This window comes from Dendropsophus ebraccatus, chromosome 5, assembly GCF_027789765.1.
Source record: "Dendropsophus ebraccatus isolate aDenEbr1 chromosome 5, aDenEbr1.pat, whole genome shotgun sequence".
Taxonomy (NCBI): domain Eukaryota; kingdom Metazoa; phylum Chordata; class Amphibia; order Anura; family Hylidae; genus Dendropsophus; species Dendropsophus ebraccatus.
The window spans coordinates 88,533,494-88,556,362 of record NC_091458.1 but is presented as its reverse complement, the minus strand read 5'-3'; the positions used below and the strand labels follow the sequence as shown (position 1 = coordinate 88,556,362).

Genomic DNA, 22,869 nt, shown 5'->3' with positions numbered 1-22,869 from the left:
TATAGCTGTGTCTGGCTCTGACTTATTTCTGCATTCCTGCTGAACGAGATCCGTCCTGAGTGTACGGACTGTGACAGGAGGATCAGATAACAGCCCTGACACAGAGAGAGAGACATAAACAAACCCTCCTCCCCAGGGCCGTATTTACCACTAGGCACCCGTGGTCCGGTGCCTAGGGCAGCACCAGGGAGCAGGGGGACAGAAAAAACTATTTTTTTTTTTTTGTTTCACTCCTCCCGTTCAGACTTGCCAGTAAATCTGGTGTCTTTTCCAGGGGGGTGGGGGGTATGGTGGTATTGGTCAGGTCTGGTATCGCCAATAGGTGCGTGAAGATGGGGCGTCTTCAGGTTTAGTGCCTAGGGCAGCAGCAGCTGTTAATACAGCCCTGCTCCTCCCCCCCCCCCCCAGCAGAGGTGACTGAGCAGAGCTGAGGGGGTTGTGTGTGAGGAGCAGCGCAGGGGGAAGAGCTGGATGGAGGGACAAGTACTCAGTGCTTCACCCAGGGGGGACATGTCAGCCATGACTCCAATGTACTACATGAGGGAGAGTGGGTGAGTCACTGAGGGGAGGACTACAGGTCCCAGCACAACATAGCTGTAGTCCTTCCATAGTACATATAACATTCACTATCAGAGGTCTGCAGCAGGTGCCCCCACCTCTATGGCTGACATTATCCTACAGTGTAATGAGAGCAGATGACTGTATCTAATCCCACTGTGTGTGATACCATCGGCTGGTGCTTTGTATCTAATCTTACAGTGTGATACTGTATGCTGGGGCTCTATCTAATCCTGCTATGTGTGATACATCTGCTAAGGTGCTGCTCAGTGAATGGAGGGAGGCAGCCAGGGAGATGAGGGATAGGCCACGCCCACATTCTCTCAGCCAGGAGAAAAATTCATTTATTCTTCTAAACCAAACAACTGGGGATACCTCAGCGAGCGTACACACTATCAACGCAGTTTAGGGCTCTTTTTAAAGGGTAACACGAGGGCTTTTTATTTGAGGAATTTCATTTTTCGGCTACTGAAATTATAGTTACGCTTTAACCATTCACTCGCTCCAGCAGTGTACAATCTCACCCAGTTAGTGGTTGTGGATGAATTTCCTTGTGTGGAGATTATAGTCCCTGGTCAACTACTGTATGTTTAAAGTGCAAAAACAAGAAAGAAAAAAAATAGGTGAAAGGGTGAAAATAGGGATAAGGTCCATGTGACTTTGGGTGTGATGTCGCATACAGAAAAAGTTGTTGTTTCTATCTCTCTTGCTGATTTTAATAAAGTGTATCTGTGTATTGGCAGCCACTGAATTGAATGAAAGTAAGGGTGTCTTTACACAGAGAGATTTATCTGACAGTTTTTTTTTTAAGCCAAAACCAGGAATGGATTTGAGAAGATGAGGAATCTCAGTCTTTCCTTTATGACTCCTTCCCTGTTTATAGTCTGTTCCTGGATTTAGCTTCACTGATCTGTCAGATAAATCTCCCTATGTGAACGCACCCTTATGTTAGTTGAAAAAAAACCCCAGACATTTGAGGCCATGTTCTTTGTTGAATTAAACAGTAATGTAGGGGAAATGCAAAACAAAAAACCCGGAAGATTATGCTGTGTGTCATCTAGTTAAAGGGTAACTATAATTTAAGTAGCCAAAAAATGAATTTCCTCACCCGCTCGCTGCCACTGCATGTAACAGCGGCTGCGGCAAGCTAAAATTATATTTGTGAAGATCAGACGTTTTGATCACTTTTTATTATTTTTTTTAATATATAATGTAACAAAAAATCGGTAAGCCTGGCGCTTTTTTCCCTCTTTTCATTTATGCCATTCGCTGTATGGCATGGCGATTTTCACTAGATCGGACAATTACGCACACTGCGGTATATGATTAGTTTATTTATTTAATTACTTTTATATGTTTTATTTATAATATGGGATGGGGGGTGATTTTTAATTTTTATTTGGGGAGGGGCTTTGGGGTATTTTAAACTTTTTTTTTTTTTTTTTTTTAAAGTCACCCTGGGGGACTTTTTCATGCAATCATTAGATTGCATACACTGATCACTGCTATGCCTTAGGCATAGCATTGATCAGTGTTATCGACGGTCTGCTCATTAAGCCTGCCTGTGGCAGACTCAATGAGAGCTCCGCATGGAGGAAGGTAAGAGACCTCCGGCAACTTTTTTTGTAGTTTTTGTAGATTTTCAAAACTTTAATAATATAAAGTAATTCCAGATTACATGATATTAAAATCTTAAGAGACAATGCTATCTAACCTGTAAACATCATATTATAGAGCAAGAAGAACTAAGCAGATTGATTTTTGTATAACTTGTAACTTGTTAATTAAAATCCCTGCTCATTCTGAGTCTAGTGAACAGTTTCACTCAATGATAGGATCTTTCACTGGACTCCTTAGCATGGAAAGATCAGAGATCTCCATCATTTAATTACAACTTTGTACAGAATCTTTTTTCTTCATAAAGCTATATATCAGCTGCAGCAGTAGCTTTATAAAAGTGAAAAATAAATGTTATGCTGTGTGAGACAAGAAAAGGGGCGGCAACAAGTCATCTGGGCAGGGAGACACCTGGGACTAGCCATGGCTGTCTGCCTGTCAGCGTGCAGTGCAGAGAGACCCGTTAGTGACCTCTCTACCTGTCAATCATTCACACACTACACGCTGACAGGCAGAGAGCGGTGACTAGTCACGAATGGCTCCCAGATGACCAGTTGCCCCCCTCTCCCAGCCTCACATGGTATAATTGCTGGGTTCACACTACGTATATTTCAGTCAGTATTGTGGTCCTCATATTGCAACCAAAACCAGGAGTGGATTAAAAACACAGAAAGGCTCTGTTCACACAATGTTGAAATTGAGTGGATGGCCGCCATATAACAGTAAATAAATGCCATTATTTCAATATAACAGCCGTTGTTTTAAAATAACAGCAAATATTTTCCATTAAATGGCGGCCATCCACTCAATTTCAACATTGTGTGAACAGTGCCTTTCTGTGTTTTTAATCTACTCCTGGTTTTGGTTGCAATATGAGGACCACAATACTGACTGAAATATACGTGGTGTGAACCCAGCCTAAACATACATAACAGCCATGAATATTGCACATTTGCCCTAGGTTTTCAGTATAAACTATCATACTTTGCAGTATACATGATTTTGTTGGAAGAACTTCGAGACCTATGGTCTAGGTGCATTTTAACATCCACCTAGATTGAAATGACTTTAAAGGGGTTATCCAGCCCTACAAAAACATGGCCACTTTTCCCCCTACTGTTGTCTCCAGTTCAGGTGCGGTTTGCAATTATGCTCCATTTACTTCAATGGAACTAAGTTTCAAAACCCCACCCAAACTGGAGACAACAGTAGGGGGAAAGTGGCCATGTTTTTGTAGCGCTGGATAACCCCTTTAAATCAGAGTAGAGTTCTACATTTGGCCATATTCTGGCCATCTGATACTGGTCTAAATCCACACTGACTCCAACCACAGCAAAAACAAGCATATCACAAACCTAACATGCTTTGGCCTACAGTACAAAGTAATACTTGGCTTTATAAGGTATAAAAAAGCACAGGTGTGGTACAATGTCAAGTATTTTTATACTTGGATCAAAAGATTTTAACAAACTGACTGCAAATGACTGAAAACACCTGCGAGAGTAAAAATGGATAGTGAGCACCTGAACACATTTCAGTTCACGCAATTAAAGTATTTTACAGTGTGAGCATGGAGAGAATAATACACTCTGTGGTTTGATGTCTTTTATTAGCGAACAAAAGATTTTCAAGTTATTCACTTCAGGTTTAGCCTCACCATTGTGTAGCAAGGGAGGTTTAATGAATCATTGTTTAACTTAGATAGTGAAAAGTATTTGAGCATTAAATAGTCTTAGATGTGTACATAGCATGTCTTTCACAGCTCTTGTATTTAGCAGTGATTAATTGGCATTCAGTGGTTATTTAATTACTTGCTGAGCAATCTAAGAACAGTGTGTATTCTGATTAAGTTATTTAATCTTATAGGATACACATTTCTTATGTCAATGTGCCTCTTACAATAGAATATTGCATAGAAGTCTAAAATATGACTGTAGCACAAATGAAAAAACACCACACTTTTAATGTTTCTCTTGCGAACCTAGCAGACACCTTGATTTTTATTAATGAAACATTTTCTACAGCACTGCAGAATAGCTTGCAAGGTGCGGTGCCAATAACAATGAGGTACAAATTGCTGTCATTTAAAAGAGTTTTTGACGAATCCTAAAGACGTCAAAAGTTCTGATCGCTGAGGATCTGGGTACATTAATCCCTGTGCATCAAAGTTGCCTGAACACAGTCATGGAAATCTGTCCCAGCTCGGGGCTGGTGTAAATTTCAGCTACAATTTACACTTGGGTAAAGTAATGAGTTGGGATTAAAATAAAATAAAAGGAAAAACCTTGTTGAAAAAAAAATGGCGCAAATGGATAGAACAACAAGACCTATGTACAAGATTTGCCATAAATGTTTAAAAGAAAAATAAAGTAAAAAATAAAAGTGAGGGATTCCAGCACTGAGGCTTTGACCACAGGACACAACAGACAGGACCTGTCCCATTCAGATGAATGAGAAAGGCTTCTGGGAATTCTGACTGACCTGACCTTTAAAGAGATCATTCTAATGGGAGGGGGATTTTAAGAGGTGAGCAACAGCTATTATGTCTCTCTGTTATCTATACACTGGTGTCATAATTAAGTTTATACTTGCCCATACTCCCCCAGTGTCCTCCTGCCTTTTCCCTGCTCACCGTAGTGACCGCTAACACTTCTGACCTCATTTGTTCAGTGATAGGCCACTCAGCCAGTCACTGACAGAGATGGGACAGCCCAATAGCCAGTGATTGGCAGGGTGGTCTGTCAGCAAAAAGACGAGGCCAGAAGTGTCAGCGGTGGCTGTGGCTACAGGGATCAGGCAGCAGGACATCTTTAGGCTATGTTCACACTACGTAAAACTACGGCTGTAGTTCTCGCCGCAGAACTACGGCTGTAGTTTTGAGGGGGGAACATAGCCTTATTTTCAATGGGATCCCGGCTGGAGCGTACACACATCATATGCGCTCCGGCTGGGATCCCGTGCGGCGCCGGAAAAAACTGACATGTTAGTTTTCTGCGTCCGGAATATAGTGAATTCCGGCCGCAGAAAGACCTGTCAGTTCACACAGTGAAGCGAGTGGGAAGCTCTGATGCGGGCCCGCGCTGATACCTAATTACCGGCCGGGATGATCCGTGCAGAGACTGGCCATTCCGTGACCCGGCCGGGGTCACAGAACGGCCGGTCTCTCACGTTGTGTGAACATAGCCCTAAATTGCCATCGGCCACGCATCACTATTAGGGTCCATTTACACAGAAAGATTATCTGACAAATTATCTGCCAAAGATTTGAAGCCAAAGCCAGGAATGGATTTGAAAAGAGGAGAAATCTCAGGCTTTCCTTTTGTGACCTGATCTCTGTTTATAGTCTGTTTCTATAGTTCAGTTTATAATTTTTAAAATGACGTTCTTCATTTTGAGTCTAAAATGATGTGCGTTATTTTGAGGATTGGCTGCCCGTCGATGCAATAACAGCTGCTGGTACATTATTCTATTTCAGGTGGACTAATTGCCCTTTGGTTGCGTCTTTAATTGAAAAGTCCATTGAATTTAATAATAAAAATGGAGAAAGGACAGTGAAAAAAAATGAAAAACTGTGTAAACAACTAAAAAATAATGGCTGCTGTTTGTAAAAGACGTCCGAAAACAATTGACTGAAAAAATGATCATTATTTTGACGGCCACACAGATAACATCCATTATTTTATACACTGTGTGCATTGGATGTCCGTCATTCCAGTGATTTCACTGCATTGCAGTCAGTTAAATTGTAACAGACGTCTTTTTGAATAGAAAAAGCATGTCTTTTCTCTTTTTTTTGACGTTGTGTGAACATAGCTAAATACTGAAATGTAAACAGGGGGGCAGATTTATCAAACATGGTGTGAAGTGAAACTGGCTCAGTTGCCCCTAGCAACCAATCAGATTCCACTTTTCATTCCTCACAGACTGTTTGGAAAATGAAAGGTGGAATCTGATTGGTTGCAAGGGGAACTGAGCCAGTTTCACTTTACACCGTGTTTTAAAACTCCCCCAGAGATTGTTAATTTATTATAGTGCAGGCCATATGGTATATTGGTCCAAGGTTTTGTTGCTTTATAGTATATGAAAATTGATTGTTGCGTGTACATTTTGTACCTAATGAAATGCTGGCACTGTACAATATGAATATGAATAGGGCATGGCAGAAAGTTTGGGCATTTGCTTAATGCTTAATTCACCCATGCAAGTTGTTTGTCTTTGCACTAGGGGAGTTGGAATTGTTAACATTGCTTTTGATCTTCTGCTTATCACAAGATGAAGAATATCTGGAATGCAATTTTATTCAGCGACTAATGTTCATTTGAATATAGCTTAAATGCTCTAAAGGCCTAATCACATCTCAGTTTTTCTTTTAAAACGAATCTTCTCCTCCCCGCGGGTATCCTTTTTAATCCCAGTACATTTCTGATAGGTACAACTGTAAATTACATTCTGAAGGTTTAAGCTTCATCCTTAAGTTTGTGGCATTCAATTAGCAATTCCACTACCCTGAAGAAATATCACGACCCACCACTTGATTTTTATTAAACTTATCTCATTCTGGTAAAGTCTTATTTTTTTTTTTTTTTTTACCTGAGACATGTACTTGAAAAAAGAATAATTTTGCAGTTCTAATTCAGGTTAGTCATATAGCTTACCCTTAGTGTTGGACAGAATGTCTATATTCAGAAAATACCTCATCAATTCAATAATTTCAAGTCTTAGATTCTACAAATTGCCTTATATTGGGATACTTATGCTAGTGAAGAATACTATATAACTTAAAACAGGTGAACCTAATAAAATATTGTAGCATTAATAGTCTGTCATTTCAAACAAATACCATATATTCAATAGATTTTGTGGTCCTAAAAATTAGTAGACATTTAACTTAAAAAATGTATATAGTCCTTACTAGGGATGGTCCGAACTGAGTTCGGTTCGGGTTCGTACGACCCCGAACTCTCGGTAATGATTCCAGCTGTCTGCCCGCTCTGTGCAGCGGGCGGATCCAGCGGGAAGACCGCCTGGAAAACTGGGATACAGCCATAGCCATAAGCTGTATCCAGTTTTCCAGACGGTCCTCCCGCTGTATCCACCCGCTCCACGGAGCGGGCAGACAGCGGGAATCTGATGCCGAGCGTTCGGGTTCATACGAACCCGAACCTCGGAGGGTTTGGACCATCCCTAGTCCTTACCCCAGAGAAAACAAAGCTTTACAGTTTTGGCCACTAGATGTTTTACTTCTGTGCAGTCTGCTGTCCACTGCCTGTTGTTAGGGGAAATCTGTCTCGAGTAGCAGAGCAGGATGGCACACAGCCAGTGAATGCAAGGCTTTGCTACTGCTGTGTGCAGGAGAAGTAAAGAGAGAATGAATACAATCCAGGGCTTTCTCTGTATTATTGAGGATCTGCACTCATGAAAAATAGATTAAGGGTGCATTCACATGTTCCGTAAATACGGTCTGTCCACAGAAGATGTGCAGTGGACTGGATTAATGAACCTCCCAGCATCTTTATGATGCTGGGGAGCACCACAAGGGCAGCTTTCCTGGCATCATAATGATTCGTAAAGTGTGCTTTGTTACCATTCGTAAGTAGTAGCCTGCTCGCCTTTTGAATCCCAATGTCTGGGTGCTCCGTGTCACCACCTTCTCCATGGAGCGCCTAGACATTGCCATTAAAAAGCCGAGCAGGCTGTTTCATACAAGTTGTAATGTTACACGCTTCGCTCATCTCTAACAATGATACATGATGCCGAGAGGTTTGTGAATCTGGTCCCTACCTTATGTGCACAGACAGTATTCACAGAATGTATGAATGTGCCCTTTGGCTTTCATGTCATCTCAGCAGGAGCATCAGTTCGGTGTCAAGTGCAACCCCCTCTATCTGTACGGCTGCTAGGCTGTCCATGAGAGGTAGATCAAGGCTTCCTTCTCAGCTCAGCAGCAGTGCAGTCCTTAATGTAATGTGGTGTTCATTCCTTCATCAACTAAAAATGGAAACTAGCGTTTTAGCTCTTATATTTTAGCTCTTGTCCATGTAAATATATATAACTACTTTTTTTTTCTTTCAGGAAGGATTCTGAACAGATTTTCCAAAGATATTGGTCATCTAGATGACTTGCTACCTTTTACTTTCTTAGACTTTATGCAGGTAAGTTAAATTTATTTGCTTTTAATTTATTGTCTGAAAAGACATACTACAATACGGTAATCAATATCCAAAATTATAAGGCCAATATGCACACATAATTACAGTATGTTAATGTTTGCACAGAGGTGCAGTATATAATATACAGAGAAGATCTTTGTTTACATGGAGATAACAAATCTGATCTCTGTGTAGACAGTTACTGTGCATTAAGGTCGTATTACATTGCCTAATGAGCAGTGTAAGCTAACACCGATCTGCCAGATCGGTGCTCGCTTACTGAGCCTATTACATGGCTCAACATTCATATAGCAAGGGCTGCACAGACATTATTAATGATGTCCATGAAGCCCTTGTTTTCAGCATTACAGCAGAAGTTGACACCAGTTTATAGATAAACAATAGATGATGTTCATTCATGCTTCCCATTGATGTCAATAGGACAGCTCCATGTCCATGGGGCTTGCTGTAAAGCATATCATTAAGTGCCATTAAAAACAGAAATAGATTAGAAAACAAGAATATGTTCCAGTATCTGGCTGTAATCATAAAAAAAAATCTAGTCGATACATTACCTTTTAACCCCTTGCCTCTTCAGCCTCTTCTGGCCTTAATGCCTGGGGCCTATTTTTTAAAATCTGACCTGTTTCTCTTTATGTAGTGATAACTCTGCGGTGCTTTTAACTATCGCGGTTATTCTGAGATTGTTTTTTCGTGACATATTCCTCTTTATGTTTGTGGTATACTTTGGTTGATACTCAGAAGTTTTTTGTAAAAATCACATTTGCGCAAAAATGTGAAAAATTTACATTTCTTTATATTCAAAAACTAAACATATAGATACACCCAGCGCAGATTATTAGTGGTTCAGTCTTTATATTCAAAACTCTCTTTTCCTAAGAAAGATAGTCATGCCACATGAACTAATTATGACATCTAAAACATGTCTACTTTATGGTGACGTCATTTGGTGAACGTCATTTTACTTGTTAGGATGTTAGAGGGCTTCGCAATTTTAGCAGCGATTTTTCAAATTTTCATGAAAATTTTTCAGCTCTGATTTTATTAGGGACCAGTTCAGTTCTGAAGTGGATTTGTGGGGCCTGTATGTTAGTTACCCCCCATAAATTCCTCCACTGTAAAGACTGCAACCCTCAAAGTATTCAAAGTAACATTTCACGGTTATTAACCCTTTAGGTGTTTTGCTGAAATTCAAGCAAATTTTTTTTTGACAGATGTTCTATTTTAATAAATTTTTTCTTCTTACACAGCAAATACTAACTGAGAAATACCACTCACTATTCCCCTTATTCCAGTGTTTCAAGAAATCCCCCATATGCGGCCACAGTGCGCCACCTGTCTCAACAACAGGCCGCAGACATGACAGAGACCTGGGGAATTTGGGGGCCTTTTTTTTATTTCAGGTTTTTTTTTTTAGCCATTACACCATGTCACAGAGTCCTTGTGGTGCCAAAATATTTGTGTAAGACAAGTAGATGTTTCCATCGGTACCATTCGAGGGGACATGTGTTACCCTAATAATTTTTTATAAAATTTTTTGAGGTTGTATAAATAAAAAAACACAATTTAGCTGCAGTTTTTCACCATTGTTTTGTACACTGTTTACTATTTGTTACATATGACATGTTATCATTATTCATCAGGTCGGTATGATTACAGTTATATCCATTTTATATAGCTTTTGTTATAGTTTATGGCATTTATAATATAAAAACTGTGTCTTGCATATTGTAAGCAACAATATTTAAATTTTTTCATCAATGGAGATATGTGAGGACTTTTTATTTGCGCCATAGGTTGACGTTTTTAGTGGTACATCTTTTGAGTACATGTGATGTTTTGATCTATTATCTATATTTTTTAGGGGGTGGGATTAACCCCTTAGTGACCGCCATGCTGCCTTTTCACGGCGGCCACTAATGGGCTTTATTCCGATGCATACGCCTTTTAACGGCGGGCGCATCGGAATAAATTACCTCCCGGTGGCGGCTGCAGGACGGGTGATCAGCGGTCAGTGTGACCGCTGACCCCCTCCTATAACTGCCCGGAGCGGAGGATTCTCCGCTCCGGGCAGTTTAACCCGTTAAATGCCGCTGTCAAACCATGACAGCGGCATCTAACGGGTTTTGGTCGGCGCCGTGGGTCACTTACGCGATTGCGATGTCCTGCGGCGCCGTCCGGGGTCCCGATGTCTCCATGGTGATCCCGGGGTCCTAATGAAGGTCCCCGGGGTCACCATGGAGATGCCTGATGCTGACAGGGGTGGCTGTGGCTATTGCCTGTCAGCATGAGGCATGATACAATACATTGCAGTACATCAGGTACTGCAATGTATTGTATCAGTGATCAAAGTATTTTACACTAGTGTACAGTAATGTACACTAGTGTAAAAGTGAAAAAGAAAGTGTGCACCAAACACAACACAGCCCCCCCCCCCAATAATAAAGATACATTACATTCCCTATACCCAATAAAACGTGACATAAAAGTGATCAAAAACACCTATACATATTTGGTATCGCCACGTCCGTAACGACCCAATCTATAAAACTATATCAATAATTATATTGCACGACACACGCTGTAAAAAAAAAAAAAAAAAAAAAAAAAAAAAAACAGTACCAGAATAGCTGTATTTTATCAATCCACTTTAGAAAATACGTCATAAAAGAGATCAAAAAGTCATATACGTATAAAACTTGATATCAATAGAAACTACAGATCCTGCAAAAAATAAGCCCAAAACCATCTCTGTCGCGCAAAAGATGAGAACGCTATGGATCTTGCAATGCGGCGACAGTTTTTGTGGGTTTTTGTTAGGAAGATAGTTTCTATTGCGCCAAAGTAATAATAGTTAAAAAAAAACCTATACAAATGTGGTATCGCCGTAACCGTAGTGACCCAGAGAATACATGTATTATGTTATTAGTGACCGCCGATACAGATTTTTACGGCGATCACTAATGGGCTCTATTCTGCTGCCATCAGCTCTTTATGGCGATGGTGCAGAATAGTGCAGCGGCGCCGGTAATGCCCGCAGCCCCCTCCTCTCAGCTACCGGAGGTAGCTGAGGGGTTGGGGCAGAGTGTGGGGTCAGTCCCAGGAAGTCCCCTCACCGGCAGTATCAGTATAACGGCGGTAACAGACATTGCCAGCGCAGCTGAACACTTTCATCTCTTCTCACCGTGAATCCACAGTGAGAGGAGATGAGAACATCTCCCCCCCCCTGTGCCCAGAATTAACCCTAGTGACCTGGTCACTGACCCTCCCCTCCCAGGGCGGCCATCTGATCCAAGATGGCCGCCGCCATCTCTGTGAACAGACTCTGTTCACAGTGATGGATTCCTAAAAATGATCAAAGCTTCATTCTCTCCACCACCGAAGGTGGCGGAGAGCATGGGGCAGTGATCAGTGACCACCCGGTGTGGTCCCAGTACAAGTGATTAGCGGTATATACTATATACCACTGATCGCTTGTTCCAAATGGTGCCGGCACTTTTTTACGTCTGTCACCAAAGTCAAGTGCCCTGGATTACCTGTAACCACCCTGGATTACTTGTATCCACCCCAGATTGCCCGTATCCACCCCAGATTGCCCGTATCCACCCCAGATTGCCCGTATCCACCCCAGATTGCCCGACACCACCCCAGATTGCCCGTCACTACCCCAGATTGCCCGTCACTACCCCAGATTGCCCGTCACTACCCCAGATTGCCCGTAATCTCCCCAGATTGCCCGTAATCTCCCCAGATTGCCCGTAATCTCCCAAGATTGCCCGTATCCCCCCCACATAGCCCATAACCATTCCAGACAGCCCGTAACCACCACAGATTGCCTGTATCCACCCCAGATTGCCACAGACTGCCTGTAACTACCCCCAATTGCCTGTAAACACCCCATATTGCTCGCAACCACCCCAGATTGCTCGCAACTAGCGCAGATTGCCCTTCACCACCCCAGATTTCTTGTCACCACCCCAGATTGTCCGTTGCAACCCCAGATAGTCAGTGAACACCACCAGATTGCCCGTCACCACCCGAGATAGCCAGTGAACACCCCCAGATTGCCCATCACCACACCAGATAGCCAGTAACCACCCCTAGATAGCCAGTAAACACCCCAAAATTGCCCATAATCACCCTATATAGCCAGTAAACACCCCATAACCACCCCATACAGCCAGTAAACACCCCCAGATTTCCCGTAACCACCCCTGATTGCCCGTGACCACCCCAGATTGACCGTAACCACCCCAGATTGGCACAGACTGCTCGTAACCACACCAGATTGCCCATAACCCCACTAGATTGCCTGTTGCCACCTCAGATAGCCAGTAAACACCCCAAGATTGTCCATTACCACCCCAGATAACCAGTAAACACCCACATATTGCCTGTAACTAAAATGACACTCCTCCTCTTCTGAGCCCTGCTGTGTGCCCATACAGTGGTTTATGCCCACATATGGGGTACCATTGTACTCAGGAGAACCTCCGTTACAAATTTTGGGGTGTTTTTTCTCCCCTGTTCCTAGTGAAATTGAGAAATTTCAAACCAAACAAACATGTTATTGGAAAAATTAAATGTTTTTCATTTTTACGGTTTTTTTTTTGGTCACCACACCCAAAAGATGTTATCTTTAAAGGGGTGCACTTTCCTAAATGGGGTGACTTTTGGAGGGGGGGTTATTCTGCTGACACTACAGGGGCACTGCAAACGCACCTGGCGCTCAGAAACTTCTTCAGCAAAATCTGAACTGGAAATGCTAGTTGGCGCTCCTTCCCTTCTGAGCCCCGCTGTGTGCCCACACAGTGGTTTATGCCCACATATGGGGTACCATTCTACTCAGGAGAACCTGCGTTACATATATTGGGGTGAGTTTTCTCCCCTGTTCCTCGTGAAATTGAGAAATTTCAAACTAAACAAACATATTATTGGAAAAATTAAATTTTTTCATTTTTACTGTCTTCTTTTGAATACTTTCTTCTAATACCTGTGGGGTCAAAATGGTCACCACACCCCAAGATGTATTCTTTGAGGGGTGTACTTTCCAAAATGGGGTGACTTTTGGGGGGGGTTCTATTCTGCTGACACTACAGGGGCTCTGCAAACGCACCTGGCGCTCAGAAACTTCTTCAGCAAAATCTGAACTGGAAATGCTAATAGGCGCTCCTTCCCTTCTGAGCCCCGCTGTGTGCCCATACAGTGGTTTACGCCCACATATGGGGTACCATTGTACTCAGGAGAACCTGCGTTACAAAATTTGGGGTGCATTTTCTCTCATGTTTATTATGAAAATGAGATACTTTAATCTTAACAAATATATTATTGGAAAATTTCTATTTTCCATTTTTTTCCGGCCCAATTGTGAATACTTTCCTTCAGCCCCTGTAGGGTTAAAATGCTCATTATACCCCTAGATTAATTCTTTAAGGTGTCTGGTTTCCAAAATGGGGTCACTTATGGGGGTTTCCAGTATACAAGCCTCCTAAATCAACTTAAAAAAAAGAACTGGTCCCTAAAAAAAATCAGTTTTGGAAATTTCATGAAAATTGAAAATTTGCTGATACATTTCTAAGCCCCGTAACACCCTAAAAAAGTGAAATATGTTTACGAAAAGCCAGAATAAAGAGGACATATTGATAATGTGACTTACTAACTAATTTTTTTCATGTGCCTTTTTTTTTTAGAAGCAAAGAACTATCTCAGAATCGCTAGCATACGTTAAAGCATCACTGAGCTATAAGCGCATAAAGTGAGACAGGTCAGATTTTGAAAAATGAGCCTGGTCATTAAGGCCCAAACAGGCTTGGTCCCTAAGGGGTTAACAAAAACTGTAATTTTGATTTAGTTTTTTTTTTTTTTTTTTTTTGCGGCGTTAATCAGGCGGGATATTTAATGTAAAGCGTTAATAGATGGGGTCATTATGGAAGCGCCGATACCAAATATATTTATATTATATTTCATTTGTTAGTTAATTAATTAATTAATTTATTTTATTTGTCTATGTTTGTGCTCACTTTCACTTTACAGGTACCTCTAGAATACATTACAGCACATGATCAGTGCTGTAATGTATTATAGAGAATGAATGAGCTGTGAGAAGCTGATATCCAAAATGGCAGCGGCTAGAAAAGTTCATTACACATCATGCATCTTGCTGACTGGTCATTTGCATATTCGCCCCCTTAGCAAATAGGTGCATAGAGAGGATGATGATGGTTACCAAGTGATATCACATATCCTGTGTCTACAAAGGGAGGGGGGAAGAGGGAGCTCAGCATTAGTGGACAAAGAGAAAATGATTTTAGATGTCCAGAGCAGATAAATATGATAAAAAAAACAGGGAAAGGGTGCAATATAGGTTATACATGTATATTAGACATAGGGTGGTATTGGGAAGGGGGTTTGTTTAGAATATTATTTTTGTGACCCAGATAACCCCTTTAACCCTACCCTCAGGAGTGAATTCAGTACCAGCCCTCTTAAGAGCAAATTTACTAGTGGCCCTTTAAAGCAACTCTGTACTCTGCTCCCTTAAACCACTTGTACCTTTTGAATAGCTGTTTTTAATCCAAGATCTGTCCTGGGGTCCGTACGGCAGGTGATGCAGTTATTGTACTAAAACAACTTTTAAACTTGCAGCCCTGTGTCAAATTGGCGTGGTCTAGAGTGTCTATGCCCTAGGCTTGTACCACCCCTCCATCCCTCCTCTCCGCCCTCTTCACCATTAAGAATGCCCCCAGGCAGCATTTCTCCTACTCCTCACCTGTCTGAAAACTGCACAGGTGCCTTAATAATCCAACACATGTGCAGTGTTCAGACAAGTGGTGATTAGGAGAAATGCTGCCTGAGGGCATTCCTAATGATAAAGAGGGCGGGGAGGAGGGACGAAGGGGCAGTGCAAGCCTAGGACATAGACACTCTAGGCCACGCCAATTTGACACAGGGCTGCAAGGTTAAAAGTTGTTTTTAGTATAATAACTGCATCACCTGCTGAACGGACCCCAGAACATATCTTGGATTAAAAACAGCTATCCGAAGGTACAAGTGGTTTGGGTGAGTCAGATTGTGGGTACAGAGTCGCTTTAAGAGTAAATTCAGTATGGGGACTTAAGGGGCTAGATTTCAGGGTGGTTTGGTGATCTTCTCCACTTGGAGGAACTCCTTAGCAACAGTTTTTCTTCCCAGGAGGGATATCTGGCTATTCCCTTTTTCAAGTACTATAATAAATAGCTTGGCATTCTGATAGGTGGGTATAAAATGGAACAAGGAGAAAAAGTTGAAATGTGACTGGGATAGGAGTGGTCATATCCTGGCTCGCTAATACCTCTTGGTGTACATTGTAATAGTTACTTCTCCCTCTCTATCACTTTGCTTTCTGTTGGATTGCCTTGCAGCGGTCTGGCAAGCAAAGAAATGCATTATGAAATGTCAGTACCTTGTAGAAACAATCCGCTCTCACGGAATGATAACAAAGATTAAGCAAATTCTAAATGTGTGTTGGCTTTGCAAAGCCAGTGTTTACTGCACCTATTGAACAAAACCAGGAGTGGTTATTTGTAAAGAAAGAACAGATTAGCCGTAATAAGGTAAAAATAATGATGTCTTAATAGGAATAAAAGAAAAAACTGTAACTCAAGATAATAATCTCCAAAGACACAAAAGATTTATGTGCCAGGAAGATTGTAAGAGATCAAAGGTATTACAATATAATGCTGTTGGCTACTGCTCCAGTTCCAACTTTTCTGCATACAACATATGTATTATTAACCTGTGCAACTAGATTTTTAACAATTAGAATGTAAATACCAGTGCACTGTAAGCTTGTAAATGCAGCCCTTGATCATGACTGCTGTTAACTCCTTTCACCTGGCCTGTAGTCATGACAGAGCTTTGCTGTCAAATTACTGTGGCAACGAAAGGGTTAGAGCTAGTGTACATGGGGTTGGGCCCTGTGTGCGTGCAGTAAATCCATTGCTAATTACGCCTTCTAAGGAGTGATAGGTTTCAAAGGTGTTATGGTTTAAGAACTAAATAGGTGGGGAGGACATTCATTTATTACACTAGCAATTTAATAAAGCCTATAAATCACATATCACAGTTCTGATGACATTGTCTTCTCACGCTTCTCACTCATCTTTACTTCAGTTAAAATTAAGACATAAAAGATACATGGGCTGCTTTTTGACCTCATATATAAAAAATAAGTGTGGAAACAGAAACCTCTTGCAATAGTGATATATATTTACAGTATGTATATTAAACCAGAAGTGCAGCGGTGTAATAAAAAAAAATTCAAATGGCAGGGCACAAGGGGGAACATCCTGTGCCTGTCCAGCACTGGATTGCCTGTCCAGGATCTCCTTCAGAGACAACATCACAACCCGATTGATGGACTGCCTGCTTGGCCCGTCAGTGACTGTGGCAGGACATCGCTGCAGTTACTGACTGGCTGAGCAGGCATCCATTAGCCCGGTCAGGCATTTCCCTTCGAGTTGTGACATCATCGGTAGCGGTAAATGGGAGTCGCAGAGCCTGTCAGGCAACACATAGCGGCACGGGGAAAGGTAAGCAATGACTGTTTATTATGTTCTCCTCTGCCCCTGCCAGCTGATAAATATATATATTTTTTAATTGCTGGACTTTTCCTTTAACACATAGCATAGGTCATTATACGGCTGAGTGTACCATAGTATGTAGTAGTCCTTATAAGGTTGGTAAACACATACAACTCTTAGGAAACACTTGGGTTCCCTAACCTCTTAACCACTGCCGATATGCCTTTTTACCATGGTGATTGCATATAGTGCGTGCTCAGGAGCTGAGCGTGCTCTATATGCAGTGGGTGTCAGCTGTATGTAAGTCTGATCCCAGGAATTTAACCCTGTGCGTGCCACAATCAGTATTTATTGCAGCATACATAGTGTAACCTGAGAGGTGCCGGACCTGTCAGGGCTCCGATCGGCACCCCCGCAGCATAGAAGTTGCATGCCGATCAGTTGCTGTGGCTGCCAAAGTGTAATACTTACCTTCCGCGGCATTCCTGGCCTTTCTGCTGATTGTTACTGCCTCAGGCAGACTTAAAGGGGTAGTGCGGTGCTAAGAATTTATTCACAGAATAACACACGTTACAAAGTTATACAACTTTGTAATTTATGTTATGTCTGTGAATCGCCCCCTTCCCTGTGTCCCCCCACCCCCGCACGTGTACCCGGAAGTGTGGTGCATTATACATACCTGTCACGTGCTGACCCCCGTCCCCGATCTTCTGTGCCACGACGTCATCTTCGGACGGACGGCCGAAGCTCTTCGATCGTCCCGCGTGCCAATCGCGGCTGAGCATCTGATAAGTTGTTTGTTTTCTAAAAAGGAAGTAGATTTTGCATAATCATACATCTATTCCTAAGTCCCCATGCACACATCAGGAGAATCTACCTGGAAAATCCAGATTTTCAGGCCCATATGTTTCTATTAGGCAAAGACTCATTTAGGAAAATAAGTAATTAGGGATCCTTTCCTATTTTTGGAATTCCGACACTGATGTCCCATCAAACAAATTCTGGACAAAGCGGGATGCGCACCCAGCAACTGGTCATAATCTAAATGCATTACTACCAAGCCTGGGCCGGTGTCACCACCCAGGTAATCAGGAGCACATACAGTTAAACATGTCGCTGTGTGGGACCAAATTCCATTGGTTCCCTGCACTGGTAATCACCCTTCTGGCCAGAGGCAGTATTATACCTCCAGCCACAAGAGGCCGCCCTCTACCCAACGCTCTGGTAGACATGCAAACACAATCTGCTGTCATGCTGTCTCTGGAAGACAGTGGCCATATTTTTGTAGTGCTGGGTTGTGCATGTAGGGTTTTATGTCTGTGCTCGGGGAGGGGGTGATTTAAAAGGAAACCTGTACCTTCCTGGCTTGCACAGCATTACTCCAGTCAGACCCTGGTGTAGTTCGTTATCCATTTTTTATCCAATAGAAAGAGCAAAATTGCACAATATTTACCAAGGTCTGTGCTCAAAATAATAATTTTTTTACTTAGAGCGCAAACATTATTGCGCAAATGATACACGCTGCCACAATCTATGAAAATAAAATGAGTAAATGTAACTTTTGACATTTTTCTTCTTTTCAGGTTTACTGTATGTATATGTATACCACTTAAAACCGCAGCCACATTAACAAGCATTGCTTACCTTGTATTTTTATGAGTCAGGTTGCTTGCTGAATCAGTGTATCATTGTGGATCTGCATTTGAACAAGAGCAATATCAATTATGATAAAGATCTTTTGACACTTGTTTTGTTTGCAGGTGTCTTTTATAAGACGACCTCTAATCCCTTCAGGAAGAAATAGTTTCTCCCTTTTAAAGAGTATTAAGTAAATATAAAAGCTCTGATCCTTGCCATTGTTGCTGATTCTTTGAGGGATATTTCCCAACATTCATTGTTTAAATGGTTGTCAGGAGGAATCAAGTGAGACTTGATAAACAATGCAGTAACTGGTTCATCTCATTCTTTGTACTGGAGCATTTTTTTAAAGGATTTGCATTTAAGAAGTGCTTTTTGGTGGGGGTACACATAGGGTCACTTTCAGCTTTTGGAACCTTCACTGTTTTTGCCACTTTTTAAAAATACAGACAAATCCAGAGCTTAGCTTGGATTGGCTTGGTGAAGCATTATACCCTGTGTACATATGGCAGACACATTTAGCCTGTATATTTCCAAATTACATTAATAATTATTTCATCCCATTAGTTTGTGCATTGTCAGACTAATGTTTTTCGGGTGTTCAGTTGGTTTAGATTGTGCAATATAATAATAATATAATAAGGTATGTAATAAAAGAATCCAAAAAGCTGAAAACGCAAACATGTTTTAGGGTACTATTACACAGAACGATAATCGGCCGGATTGGCCCAATCCGGCCGAATATCGTTCCGTGTAATAAGCACATCGATCAGCTGATCGCTCGTTTACTTCTATTTTTGGGCTCCCATGGGCCCGTGCAATAGTACCCTTAGGCTCTGACATAATTTATAAGGTTTCTGTATCCGTAGAAAGTCTCCTTTTCGTATAGCTCTTTTAGGAACTGAATGTCCAAACAATATTCTTCCCATATTTGCAGTCATTGAGTTCTGTACTTGAGTGGTTTTGACTTGTCTTTTATTTCTTTTACCCCCCCCCCCCCCCCATAATCCTCTTGTCACTAAAATACGTCTTACTTGTATAGTCTTGTTTAGTTTTTAATATCAACATTTTTTAGGCTTATTGTGCCTCAAAACTACGGCTGCATTTTTGTACTATTTTACTTTCTTAACATACTTTTAGGTTATGTTTCCACACAGTATTTTTTCTCAGTATTTTGGTCAGTATTTTTCAACCAAAACCAGGAGGGGATTGAAAACACAGAAAGGCTAAGTTCACGCACTGTTAAAATTGAGTGGTTGTCCGTCATTTAATATGAAATAATATCCAATGTTACAAAACAACGGCGGCTGTTTTAAAATAACAATAATTTGCCATTAAATGTCGGCTATCCACTCAATTTTAGCAGTGCGTGAACATAGCCTTTCTGTGTTTTCAATCCCCTCCTAGTTTTTGTTCAAAAATACTGACCAAAATACTGTGCAAAAATACATAGCCTTATACTGCTTATAAATATGCTTTAAGGGTAGCTTCACACGTACCGTATCCGCAGATTTTCTGCTCAGGATCTGCAGCAGATTTGACTAAATGAATCCCCAGCAGATTTCACAGTGCAGATTTGATGCTGTGTTCATTCATTTAGTCGAATCCGCTACGGTGCGTGTGAAGCTACCCTAAATGTATTTAACTTTTGGGATATGTAAATAGTAAAAGCATTAAAGTTACGCATGTCATGGTAGGGAGAAAATTTTGTGCATTCTGCTGTCAAAACCGATCCAAGTCTGTTATATGTACCACAATGGAAACATTTACAGCGTCAGTCATTAGGTCCCATGTTATGTTGCATTTGCTTTGCATGCATCAAACAATAGTGTACTTCTCCACTGGCAAGATCATATGAAGTATTCAGCATGAAACTGTATCCTGTGAGAACAGTTGCTTCCACTGCTACGACCAGGCATTGATCTTACTGTTAAAAAAGCAGCCTGTCCTGACATAGTGCCTATAGTTATATACACTATTGTAGATTGGTTGTTCTATACAGGATTTTAAGAGCAATTTGTTTTCTGAACAGAACTAAGCTACATGAATGACCCTCTTTTTCTGATATATATTCAGGACATAATGCATAACACAAAGCATATCAGATAGAGTTATAGCTCTTAAATCAGTAGTATAAGCGATTTTAAGAAACTCTGTAATAGGTTTCATTAGCCAAAAAAGCCCCCTTCTGTACTCAAGAAGCAATCTCCCAGCCTCCCCCCCTGACTTCTTATCTGTGCATTATCAGGCAAACACGTCTTCATTACAGAGAAGCCAGTGAAGACGGGCTCTGCTCTCTCCATTGTAAGCCTATGAAGGGGGGGGGGGGGGGGGCTGAGGGAGATGAGGGAGCAGGAAGAGGTGACATGAAGGTCAGCTGTTTGTAGACTCTCTGGGCACCTAAACCGCTGGATTCTGGGGTCAGAAAGGTCAGTGCTTATCTATGAACTTACTGAGAGAAGATTGCAGGGTGTTGTGCTTTGCAAGACTGCTCCGTGCTCAGTCACTCCTAACAGCCCCTCCCCTCTCCATAGCCACATAATGGAGACAGAAATCCTGCTTTATCTGATGTGAGGGGGGAGGCTGGGAAATTGCTTTTTCAGTCCAGAAGGAAACTCTTTTAGTACATAAAACCTATTACAGAGTTTCTTAAAATCGCTTGAACTGTTGATATTTAATGTTTTCAGAAAAATGGCCCTGAAATGACAGTTACGCTTTAATAATCTACTGACAGGTCCATTAAGGGTCCATTCACACATTCGGAATCTGCTGCAGATGTGATGTCATGGATTTGATGCTGCAGATATCAGTGGAGCTATATGATGGAGCAAAGTAACAAATCTGCAGAATCAAATCCGCTGCAGATCCTGTACATGTGAATGAACTCTTTATAGTGTTTTTGCCCTTAGATACCAGTCATACATCTGGCTACTATGGCTGCACTGGTCAGTGTTTCTAAGCTGAAAACTCTCTAACTGAATTAAAGAGGTTATCCAAAACTTTTTATATGTTGTTGCTCATATATAAAACATAAACATCTTATCCTTACCTCTCCACACTCCAAGTGTCCTCTTTTTGGTGTCTCTGGGTCCCCTGTTGACCACAGCCACTACCACTTCTGCAGACGAGCCCGTCTCGGCAGTTACAACCTGCTCAGTGACTGGGACAGTGCTGCAACCAGTGGTTAGTGGACTGTCACTGCCAAGACAAGTGTGTCTGCGGAAGTGGTGGCTGTGGTCAGCTGGGGACCCAGAGACACTGCAGGAGGACAACGGAGGGAGCATGGATAGGCAAGCATAAGATGTTTACTACAGTATGTTTTATAAATGGGCAGCAACATAAATTTGTTTTTAAGTGCTGGATAACTACTTTAAATGACACCAAAGTTCCTCCAAAGATGTCATCATATGGTGCACCATGTTGCACATTAAAAGCAAAAATTGTCCCTCCTTTTCCCTCGTTTCCCCCCCCCCCCCCATCTGCCCTCTAGGTATGTCATCCGTCAGGGTACCTTGCCTCTTGCTATGTAATATGTATAGCTGTCTTGTTTGTTGATGACTCTGATGTCTCATGCTGTGTTATATCTTTTTCTTCTCTGTGATGCTTTGGTTTATACCCGATTTTATTTTTGTATGCAAAAATTTCAATAAACATTAGAATTTAAAAAAACATAGGGCAGTGCAAATGCCCCATGAAGACATGACAGGCATTCACATACTAAAGCACGAGAACCTTTGTTTTACAGGATGATAAGAACTAGTTTGGGTCATTTACTGGCCCAACAACAACTTTTCTAAAGTGTACTAGAAGACAAATGGTACCTAACTAAGATCTTTATTCTCTAAGGTGTCTATAATGTGTTTAACTTTTGTTCACCTTGAGCTGCCAAAATTAAACTTTATAGCATAAAATAGTCATATATGTGATTTAGAATAGTTTTTGAAAAATATTTTGTGATCAACCGTTTTACAAACATTGGTTCAGGTTGTGATTAATAGGGGCAGAAAACGAAAGAAAAAAAAAATACTTTGGGAGGAAGTTCATGGAGAATATGTGCGGTGTCCTGCAGCTGCCCTCAGAAGAAGCTAGTGATTTATTAAAGAAAGCAGATCTAAAAAGCCTTTATTTTAAAATCAACAGCTTGACTAATTTTAAATAACTGACTTTTCAGATGCTTTCATGACAAACAAAGGCGTAATCCTGGGACTACTTGAGCCAGCAATGAAGGGTATGGTGAAGACCACCAGTGAATGTGCTTTTCCCCTCCCTCTCTGTCCCCACCACACACAAAATGCATTGACTGCAGCTTTATGAACTGAAAACAC

General features: G+C 41.5%; 1 protein-coding gene across 1 annotated transcript in view; it reads left to right on the top strand.

The window, feature by feature from the left end:
* ABCC4 (ATP binding cassette subfamily C member 4 (PEL blood group)) overlaps positions 1-22,869 on the top strand; it is a 226,765-nt gene that overhangs the window by 105,725 nt on the left and 98,171 nt on the right. The window contains exon 20 of the mRNA XM_069970675.1: positions 8,248-8,327. Within this exon, the coding sequence (XP_069826776.1) occupies positions 8,248-8,327 (80 nt within the window). The remainder of the gene's footprint in view (positions 1-8,247; positions 8,328-22,869) is intronic.